Source organism: Herpailurus yagouaroundi, unplaced genomic scaffold (genome assembly GCF_014898765.1).
Source record: "Herpailurus yagouaroundi ecotype Mexico unplaced genomic scaffold, PumYag 29, whole genome shotgun sequence".
Classification (NCBI taxonomy): Eukaryota; Metazoa; Chordata; class Mammalia; order Carnivora; family Felidae; genus Herpailurus; species Herpailurus yagouaroundi.
This window is the reverse complement of record NW_024412377.1, coordinates 59,299,132-59,310,651: the sequence shown is the minus strand read 5'-3', so window position 1 is coordinate 59,310,651 and position 11,520 is coordinate 59,299,132. Positions and strand designations below refer to the sequence as shown.

General features: G+C 45.9%; 1 protein-coding gene across 1 annotated transcript in view; it reads left to right on the top strand.

Annotated features, from left to right (window-relative positions):
- SLIT3 (slit guidance ligand 3) overlaps nt 1–11,520 on the top strand; it is a 595,338-nt gene that overhangs the window by 451,253 nt on the left and 132,565 nt on the right. Inside the window, exon 7 of the mRNA XM_040444444.1 lies at nt 9,546–9,617. Coding sequence (XP_040300378.1) covers nt 9,546–9,617 — 72 coding nt within the window. The remainder of the gene's footprint in view (nt 1–9,545; nt 9,618–11,520) is intronic.

Sequence of the window (11,520 nt, the reverse complement as noted above, 5' to 3'; positions counted from 1 at the left end):
ATAGATATAGATATAGATATAGATATAGATATCTATATATATATATATATATATATATCTCAAAGTATGTTATATATATGATATGTATATTTGATATATGTAATATGTATGTGTTAAATATGTGTGTATGTATATATATGTGTGTGTGTATATATGTATATATGTGTGTGTGTATGTGTACATATATATATATATATGTATATATATTTGATTTCAAATTGTTAAATTGATCTTTTTGGTTCAGAGACTAAAAGCTGGCATTTGTAATCCAAATCCAAGGTATGTCTCATTTGTGACTTTTGTTACCTAAGATGATCTATTCACCAATATTAAAAAAACAGGAGACTTCATAAAAGAATTCTAGATGTCTGGCTTTCTCTTGAAAAAAAAAAAAAGGAATAAGTGGCAGCACTTGCACCCACATTCCAGCATAGCGACAAGCCTTTGAAACAAGAAGTAACCGTCCCATGTGGCAGAGGTGGGTTTGTTGCAGACTCCATACAACCCACTTACTCAGATGTAAAAGCCTGGCTCCTGCAGGCAACTGAGTTTGTACTCCTGGATCAGCCCAGGCGGCTGTTCAGAGCAGAAATTTATTTTTATGAAAAGATGCCAAAAGCATGACCCTGCACATTCTAAAACTCATCCATCCATGCAGTAAATATTTATTGAGTTGTCCTGTGTGCCAGACTCTGGGCTGAGCCCTGCCTATACAACAGGGTGCAACACTGGCGTGTTCTCTGCCCTCTCACTGCACACACATCAGTGGGCATTCCAAGACTTCCTGTTCTTCCCCTCTTAGAGGCTGAAATGCAGCTGAGGGGGAAATTGTCCATTTCTCCCCCTGTCGCCTGCAAACTCACCTGTTCGGTTATGTAAGTTGGAGGCCGTTCTTCCATTCTCAGTCCATTGCAGACATCTTGGCACACTGGCAACTTCCTGATTTCTAAATAATGTAGTAGACAAGATTGATCGTCCAGATTCCCAGCTTATGGATGATGAAACAGGATCGGCAGAGGCCACCTCATTCATGTTGTCGTTTAAGTACATTTTACAATTAAATCGGTCATTGGGAGACAGTTGGATGCTTCTGAATCACCACTAGGCAGTGTCTGTGATGATCTCAAAAAAACTGGGTAAGGAGATCTTCAGAATTAAGGGATGTAAAACACTGGAGCATCAGGAATGCCTACACTACCAGCCATCTGACTGATGATTGGCACAATTTGAAGATTCATGTTTCCCTTTTGATCTTCCACTTTTTACATTTATTTTGGAGTCATCTTTTCTTTCCTCCTTTTAACACTGAAGCTCTGCCGGGTAGAAGGAGATGAGTTTCTTCCTGTCACAATATGAATATATAATGAAGGAAGAACCAAAGACAAGCCCTTTTGTTAAGGAATCCGTACCATCAAAGGCTCAAATTGGCAGCTGATTGTTTTTATTTATTTCTGTAGGTTTTACATGACACCTGGAGACCATTTAAAATGTTACTTGGCGGTGAGAGCTCTGTGTTTAAAAATAACGCTCACCCGGTGCCAAATCACTTTAGAGTCGGGTACAAATATTGAGACAAAAACCCCAGCTGTTATTGCTTTGGCTGCTAATTTGAGGTGTCAAATGAGAGCTCGCCTGCTATACGTCAGTGAATAAGGCCCCTTGTGAGATCATTATGTTTTCTAACAGTTGAGAGTAATGGACTAATCAGTGCAGCATCAGTTGTTTTCATTATATGCCCACACAATGGTTATGAGCTTTAATTTAAACGGTCCGCAGGGAGATCAAGGAAATCAGTAATTGGCGGCACCCAGGATAGTCCCGGAGAGCAGGTGATGTGAGAGGTGGCTTCCCACCATCCTTTCTCCTCTCTCCCTTCATCCCTCCTGCCCCATCTGCCCTCAGAGACTCACTACCTGCTGCAAATAGCCAAAAGATGAGCTTTGCTTAAGAAGCAGACCTGTACTCTTAGTTCTGCGGGGGTGTGCTTAAAAATTCCAGTCCACCGATCCAACAGTAAAGGTGGCTTCTGGCAGCAATTAGACTTGTTAGCCAAACCTTGACCTCAGAGGCTTTAAGACCCAATTTCTCTCTCTTCTGTGTAGGCTCTACCACTGCCCTCACTCTCCATGCTGGGCTCTCTGTTCTGAGGACGAGAGGAGGGTCAGGTAATGCTGTTGTCTTTGAGCAGCCTTGGCAGTGAGGCAAACTCCACAGTCACTGCCACATGGAAGCCTGTGAGGGCTGAGACCAGCACTAGCCTATAGGACTCATCTCTGCCTTAGGAAAGACATGGAAATTGGACAGCCAGCATCTGTCAGATGATCCTGTAAGAGGCAGTTTTGTGTAACAGTTAAAAATATAGGGCCCTGGTGTCCCTTTTGCCTGTATTTGAACATTGGCTCCACAACTTACTAGCTGTGATCAGGGCAGAGTTCGATCTCTAAGTTCAACTCTTTGAAGAGTTCATCTCTAAGTAAGTTCATCTCTAAGTGAGTTCATTTCTTAGGATCCAAAATGGAAATGACTACCTGAGGATTGGTGCCAGCACATAGCAAATACTTAATAGTATTGTTACTGCTATTACTGACATCTTTACTGGGAGCTCTTGGCAAGCTCACACCAAAGCAGCATTCTTTACTAGTCTCACTCATTAGAAGGCAGAGTTCGTGGAAGAACCTATAATATTCAGTTTAGGTTTTCTCAAAGGGCGTGTCATTATACATTCTTCCTGATTTCTGGAGTTTCCTAGAGCTTCCAGCCAAATTAGAACAGTGCACAGCTGGGTGAGAAAGGCAAGTTCAACCTGGATGGGAGGGGGACATGCAGAGAAGCTTCAACCAGAAATGACTGAGTCAATCTGTTGGGAAGCAATTCTGGGCTGGGGGAAAGGCTTGGGGATGCCTCTCTCAAACTTAGTGGGCATTTGGCATGTGTTCTCCTGCAGCCAAGTTCACAAAGAGACACCACCTACACACATCCTAGTGGGCTGAGCCAGCCAGCAGCATTCACATTCCCAGGACTGAGGAGGATGTGGAAGGGCCTGGTCATCAGCAATAGGCCTTGATTCCTGGTGCCATGATGGCTGTCCAGTCAGCAGCCACTAAGCAAGACCAGGTCAGGCTAGTCCTGCTTTGACATGTAAACCAGAGAAGAAAGCAGGCACCTAAAGCATCCTCAATTTCATTCCTCCCCTCCCTGTCTGAGCCAGCAAAAGGGAGAGGGAGAAGTGAGCCCTCAGTCCCTCCCTTTGAGGTCCACCACAGAGGTGCTGCCAGAATCCCTCTGTGCTTTTCATTCCCATGCCAGCAGTTTAGATACTTCCTACAGGGTCTAGCCACACTATTTGCACTCGGCTGCTCTTCAGAAAATGATGCTGCCTACTTTGGTTTGTGTTTGCCCCTGTAAATTCAATATAGGCACTGTTGGAGAAGTGGTATCTTCAGGGCCTAGAGTGCTGGCCATTGGGAACCTGGTGTCTGTAAGTACAAGTCAGGGCATCTCCAAGCTCACTTTAAAAAGATATTCTGCTGCCATGGCTGCCAATGACTCACCAAGAGTCTCCTTCCTGGGGATTATTAAGGAGGGAACCTAGACTTAAGGAACAATTAACCTGCCTTGAGACAAGGGAAACAGGCCAGCCTTCCAAGAGGATTTATCTAGCCCAAGGAGTTTGGATTCCCAAAGGGGAATAGGAGGGGCTCAAAGAGTATCCCAGGAAGGTTGGCATACTGGGAAACTGCAGTGGCACTTATTGTGGATGCCTGGTTTTGCAATTATGTGATACATGCTCACAGATAATATTGCTGCATTAGAGCCAATTACATAGTGTTATGGACACACAACACGCAGATTACACCCAGAGCCAAGAAAGCACAGGGTGATAAAGCGATGGCCTAATCGGAGGAGACAGAGGGAAATGTCAGCCTTATTAAGGTTGCCAGGGTGGTGTGGCTACATCTGGACTTAGCTCCTCCAGATCAAAGATGGCTATCTTGAGGGATGTGAAGGAGAGCCACACTCCAGCACTCAGCAGAGAACAGTAGGGAGCCAGGAGCAGATGCCAAGTTGGAGCTTTCCCAGGGTGATTACAGCTACCTCCATGGAGGACTGTGTACTGTTTCAGAGCCTGGGCCTCTTTCTAAGCAGAAAAGCACCATGCCCTCCACAAAAGAGGCTTTCAAGTCCCAGAGTCAGCAAGAAGATAGCCTATATTCTGTCCTCTACACTTAGGTAAAGGCTCTATTCTTAGCTATGCCTCTAGCTCAATGGTTTTCAAACTTGAGCTTGCATGAGAATCCTCTGGAGGGTTTGTTAAAACGCACATGGCTGGGACCCCCCTCTCCCCCAGAGCTTCTGATTCAGTGGGCCTAGGTAGGGCCTGAAGATACGCATCTCTAGCAAGTTCCCAGGTGATGCTGCAGGTCTGAGGACCACACTTGGAGAACCACTACCCAAGTTTTCATCCCACACCCAACCCAATCTGGGTACACCTGCCCTGTCCCTTGAACAGGGCCTTCTCCTTGGCTCCGATTTCATCACAGCATTGTAGGTTCTGGACGCAGTGGGAGCCATCTTCCAGGTGGGACTGTGGTGCAGGCCAGATATGTGTGGATTCTAGAGTTAGACCACCGGCTTTAGATTCCCAGCCCTCCCGGTTGCTACTTGGGCTTTCCTACCAGTTTTGACAGTCTCTGACCTAATCCCCTCTTCTTACAGAGCAGTTATGCCACTTGCCAGCAGATCACAGTTAATTACTGACAAAGGCAGGACTGGAATTTCCCAGTTCTAGAGGAGCCAAGGGTCGGCAAACATTTTCTATAAAAAGGCAGATGTTAATATTTTAGGCTTTGTGCCCTGTGGTCTCTGTTGTGTCTCCTCGGCTGTTGTGACACGGAAGCAGCCATAGACAATACATAAACAGGTGGGTAAAACTTTATTTACAAAAAACATTCTGTATTGGATGGTGTTTGACCTGTGGGCAGTAGTTCGTCAATCCCAGTACGTGCACAGCTTCTCACACATTCTTCATTACTGGGAGCCCTTGTCTTGCCACAGTGCCCTGGTATTTAGCTGAGGAACACAAGCACATTTTTTCAGGGTAGCAGGGTTCTAGTTGGGCTCAACAGGAGCAACAATAAGTTCACTAATCCCTTAGTGCCCTGGGGGAGAAAAGTTTAAAGCCCTCCTCCTGGTGCTCACAACTGAGAGAGAATGGGAGCCATTGTTAAAACTAGCATTGTCCGCATGGATCATTTTAATAGGGAGAATGATCCTTTTTCATTAAACATTTATGTTCTGATTGTGACAAAACAGAAGAGCGACTACTCAGTATACTGGCCACACTTAGTCTCAATATAAACATAGTATAATGGGGTAATGGGTTTTATAAAAGAGAGATGGGAGGTAGACAGACTGTCTTTAGATCTCATGGGCATTGGGGAGGGAATGGCTTTATTTCTAGTTTAGACTCAAATGCCCATTCAGGAGCTCTGACAGTGCAAAAGGGGGAGACCAGAACTGAAGTCTTACAGAGTTGATCTGAGCCTGGCTTGATCTTGACACCTGATGGAAAATGCTGAATTGAGAGCATTCATTTGGGAGTAGCCTCCAACCTGGGTGACTGGGGATAAAGTGTATTTTCTCAGAATCTGTCCAAAGGAGCAGAGCAGTGAGGTTGAGACTAGACTATGGAAATGGCGGAACCCCTCCAAGAGATGGAAGTAAGAAAGACAAGAGATGAGGTCACCATAGCCTAGTCTGGGCCAGCCATGCAGTAGGCATGGGGGGCATTGTCAGACCCAAACATTTATTTTCCTGTTGGTTAATTTTCAAGGAAGTTTACAGAATAGGAGACACTTGTGCAGTTCTTTCTAACTTTGGGTGCCAGGGTAGACATGACAGAGAATGTCTATTGTGGGGTAATAAGCTTGCCCTGAAAACAGGAGGCAGTGGGCAAGCTGGGAGAAACTGTGATGTAAAAGAGAACAGTAATTCCTGAACCCTCCAGGAGCTGATGTGCTACCCTGGGTGTCCCTCTCATAGCTTAAAATTGCTCATCTATACAGTAGGGGTAAGAATCCCAACCTCAGGGTTCTACAAGCATCAAATGACAAGAATGTGAAAGCATACTGTAAACTATAAAATACTAACAAACCCAAGCTAAAATAACAGCTGATCATTACTGGGCATTGCATGTGAGCCAGGCCGTGTGTAACAAGTGCACTTCCCATGCCTTGTTTCAGGGTGTGGTAGTCAGCTGGACAATGCCCCTCTCTCCAAAAAATGTCCTTGTCCTCATCCCAGGAATTTAGGAATGTTACCTTATATGGCAAAAGGGATTTGGGAGATGTGACTAAGATAAGGATCCTGTGATGGGCAGGTTATCCTGGATTATCACTTGGGCTCTGAATGTCCTCCCAAGGGTCCTCATAACACGAACGGATCACAGTGAACAGTGGGAGATGTGGCCACAGAAGCAGGAGCTCAGAGTACTGCAAGGAAGGGAAGCACAGGCCAAAGAATGTGGGTGGTCTCTACAAGTAGCAAAGGACATTGAAACATTCTCCTCCTGATGCCTCCAGAAGAAACGTGGTCCCACGAACCCATGTTAGACTTCTGACCTCCAAACTGTGAGAGAATAAATTTGTGTTTACGCCACTAAACTTTAGCAATCTGTTATCCTAGCGGTAAGCAACAAATCCAGGCATCATTCCTGGAGTCAGGCTAGTTTGGATTCATATCCTGGTCCTACCACTTGCTTCATCCATGAAACAGAGGTGATAACAAAAATGCCTTCCTCATAGGCTGTTTGGAGCAATTAACTGAGATGGTACATGCAGAACCCTCAGCTCAGTTCCTGCCTGGCATACATTAGCTCTCAGTCCATGTTGGCAATTATTAGTATCATCTTATTTAATCGCCACTAACGCTCTGTGAGATTGGTGCTATTATTATCTCTGTGTTACAAAGGAGGAAACCTAATGAGATTAAGAAAACTTCCTCGTGGTTGCACAGGCTATAAGTGGCAGAGCCAGAATCTGAACCAGGTCTCTGCCTTCCACACGCATGCTCCCCCAACCCTGCCCATCATGTTGGGGTTATGACCACACCACTTCCATTGAAGGCCAGCTACTTAGGGATGCGAGAACCAGATAGAGCACTGTGCTCCATACATGGGCAAAGGCCACCAAGACTGGAGGTCAAATAAATCTGTGTTTATTAGGGAAACAAAAACTGTAACTACAATGGAGATCAGCATCCAAGAGGTGACCAGCCCTCTGACATTCCTGGGCTGGCCAGCCGCACGCAGCAAATCATGAAAGTCTGAATACTGTGTTTAGTCATTTTGGTTCTGGAATAATTGCTATTATCGTAAATGTTTTATAGCCCTCATTACAGCTCACATTTAAATATCAGTGTAGTAATACATTAATAAGTCATTGCTGCCGGACTACTGCCGGATGCAGTTAGAGTCGAGCCCTGCATATAACTGCACTGTGTATTCAGCTAAATTAGGGCTGGCTGTGAACTCAACCTGATGTGAATGGCTGGGCATGGTTGGAAGGAAGCCTCTTTTCTGCAAAGGCTTCTTGCTTTTTACCTTTGAGAGAAAAAGTCTGGTAATGAGTCAATGATCCTAATAACTAGGTATTGCCCCAAGAGTGGAGCCTAGAACTGTGGGACAGATAGAAAGGGAAACAAAGGCCATGATTTCTACCCCAGAGGCATTCCTAATCCTATGGAGGACTGGAGCGAGGCATAGTCCCTACTTCCAGGAAGCTTCCTACCAAGGAAGTGGAGTGATGGATTCTTCAGCCTTGTCAGATAAGATACTCAGAAGGTTCCTGGGTGTGTGGAGACAGGATGGGTTAGCACACTTCACAGAAAAGTTAGGCCACATGAAACAAAACAACTACTTAGGTTCAACTTCATAAAATGCCAAGTGTCTGCACTGGAGCATTGGTAAAGTATGGAGGAGGCAGAAGCAGGCAACACAAATGTGGTCTACTCCTTGCTCTTTACCAAGTGCCTAAAATAGTGCTGGACACATGGGAAATATGGGAAGGGGGGGAGGGAAAAGTACTAGGTTCTGTGTCTTGAGGTAAATAGATTTCCTTCTGGCCCAAGAGCCAAACAAATGCTAATAAGGCCCTAGGGAATTGAGGGATAGCCTGGGGCAAGGGGGTGTGATCACTGGAATCCTCCTGTGGCCTGGGGTGGGGGAAGAAGGAATCTACACAGACCCCTGGGGTGCAGTGGGTTTGGGGGCCACTGTGCTGAATGCAGCTGTATTTTTGCTTCCATGGAGGTCCAGGTAGGGGGAAACAGGAATGACCAGGACAGGATACATTGTCTCCACCAACATCGGTAAACTGGTAGCCTCCATTTACTGAGTATATACTCCACACTAAGCCTTTTACCAACCTGTGAGGTACCATTACCTGCCTCCTGCCAATGAATAACCTGTGGATAAGAGATGCTGATAATTTGCCTAAGATCACGCAACTAGGATATATCCGACTCAATTTGAAACACGTATGGACCAAGTCATGGGGCTATAGTAAGGCACAGGACAGAAAACGATGGAGGTCATTTTAAGAGAAAGGCAATGTGTTTACCAAGAACCAAGGACAAAAGGAGTCTGCTTAGTTTCCGAAGAAAGGCTTCTTTCTGGGCTAGTGCGGGCCTATGGCAGAGTAAGACAAGGTGAGCTACTGAGAAAACACTAACAATGAACTGTCCACATAGACCCTGTATTAGGCAGCATGTACAATGGACAGAGCAGGGAAATTGGAGCAAGATAGTGCTAGATTCACATCCCGTCTCTCACGCTTAGCAGCTAGGGGTCCTTGGGAAAACCCCTCCGTTGCTCAGCTTCCCCATCTATAGCACAAAGATAACGCCCACCTGGTAGGTATGTGTGTTCCTAAAAAGATGATATGTATATGTTTTTTTCTTTCTAAAATGAGGATACTCGTATGTAACTGGCACTGTGGTTGTGTGAATTAGTGATGCCATAATGAGGCACTCAGCACGTAGTAGAATTTCAGGAAGTGATACTATGGTTCCAGATGGGTAGGTCCATAAGTATGGCAAGGACAACAGAGGGGAGGAAAGAGCCACCTGAAAAAAGGAATGGGGGGAGGGAGCCTGATTAAGCATCTGACTTTGGCTCAGGTCATGATCTTACAGTTCGTGAGTTTGAGCCCTGCGTCGGACTCTGTGCTGACAGCTCAGAGCCTGGAGCTTGCTTTGGATCTGTGTCTCCCTCTCTCTCTGCCCCTCCTCTGCTCATGTTCTGTCTCTCTCTCTCAAAAATAAATAAACATTAAAAATAAAAAATAAAAATAAAAATAAAGGAATCAGGGATCCTCTTGTCATCTGGAGATCAGACCTCTTATCTCCAGCTGCTCCATAGCTGTTGACTTATGATTCTTCTGGCAGTCACACCTGTTCCTCCCGCCACCTTCTAGAAGCATCTTGGTGCTGCCTTCCCCCCATGTTACTTCCTTGTTAACCATTTCCCTTTTCCTCTACCTTCACAGCACACTCAACAACAACAACATCAGCCGCATCCTGGTCACTAGCTTCAACCACATGCCGAAGATTCGAACGCTGTAAGTAAAGATCGCTGCTTCTGCCCCCATGTACTACTGGCCTCACTCAGCCCTACATGCTGCACCCTGAGCTGCTTGCTCTGCAGATAGGTCCTGGAGGAAACAGCGCCTTTCTCTACTGTTAACTAAGAGGTGTTGGGGAGCAACAGAAGAGGGGGAAGTGTGACAGTGCCATCCACGGCTCTGAACCCCCATTCCACAGTGGACAGATTCATTTCTCTTTGCCTTAGGACATGGGGATTCGTCCTTGTGTTCTTCACCCTGATGGAAAGTCTATTAGTGTCACAAAACATATAGAACTGGGACATAATGACTTACTATTTTCTTAGCTAATGTCGTGTACCATTGGCAGTTCCATCACAGTGCTGTGGTTATGTTTTCCCGCTATGTCCAGTGGAGGAGGAGGAGTCCTAGTCCCTGCTTCTCCCCATCCTCCCAGCCCACACCCAACACGCTCTCCCCTGCTCCCTTGATGGTATTCTGATATTAGAATGCAGGAACTTGATTCTTTACCTTTAATTTGGGGGTAGGCTCAAGCCTTCCTTTTCTGTGTAGTCAGAAAGCAGATCTCCCCATAACACCCCATACCAAGAGCAGTTGCTTATTACCTGGGAAGTTCTTTTCTCCTCTCAGCCAGAAACCCTTTTGTGAGTTTCTCTGCAAATGGACTCCATTCGTCTTTCCACCAGAGGTTCATATTGATGGTTGTCTTGGTGGAACCTCATTGGTGTTTGTATTACAGTAATAGAAGAGAGCCAGCCCCCAAGAGTTTTCAGCTAAATACATTTAAGGCCAAGGCAAAGGGCGGCAATTCCTGCTGCACCCTTTGTGAGCTCTGGGACCTCTGTTCTCTCCTCTATAAATGGGGGCGGTGGTGAGGATCAGATGAGATGATGAGGTATGTGCAGTGCCTGAGGAGTAGACAATAAATGGTACTGACTGTTACTGTTATAACTGCTCTATCCAGAAATCTGGACTAGAAGTACCAAGCAGCCAGCTAATCGATGGCTCCTGAACAACATGGTATCCACAGAGATTTAAAAATCCTTAGAACAGTTATTCCCAAAATTAGGTCCCTGGACCAGCAGCACCAGCATCACCTGGAACTGTAGACCCATGGAATCAGAATCTCTGGGAGTGGGTCCAGCCTTTGGGTTTTAACAAGCCCTCCAGGAGCTTTTGATGCTCATAAGGTTTGAGAACCCCTGCATTAGTGAGAAAGTGACCTTATCTCGGGGGTGGAGAATGAAGCAGAAGCCAGTGAAGGCACTGTGTAAGGAGACAGTACAGAGAACCTGAAGCAGACCCGAGTTTAAAAGTGAGGTCTGCCACTTTGGGCAAGTTTCTTTGTCTCTCTGCCCTGCAGGGACAGTGAATTAAATGCTTGTCTCACAGTTGTTGTGAGAATGAAGTGCACTAGCATGTAAAGGGCCCGGTCATGGTGTGCACTCAACAAATGCTAGTTATTATGAAGAAGAATCTGAGCCTGGTGTTCATCATTGCTCCCCGTCTCTCCCTCCGATCCCTCGTGTGATAGCATAATTCAACCAAGAAAATTTACCCTTTTGCTTCCACTTTAAAATGGGATGGTGCAGTCATGGAGTTTTAAGGAGAAACCATGGGGTCTTCAAAGACCTCTTCAAAGTCCACAGCATGCCACAAATGAGCCTCAGGAGAGCGAGCCGAGGGCCCCTGGCCAAGAAGCTGAAAGCGAGTGTCCAGGTACAGGGCCTGCATTTCCCCAGACAGGTTGGTTGAATAGAAGAAAAATGGCCCTCGCCTACAGAGAAAGCCAGAGTCCAGCTCCCGTGGCTACTCTTCTGTGATTCAGCCGCCCCTCTTGCTGTCAATCTAAGAGTAGCAATAACAGAAGCTGGGCCAGGTCCACGGGATGGGGGCCGGG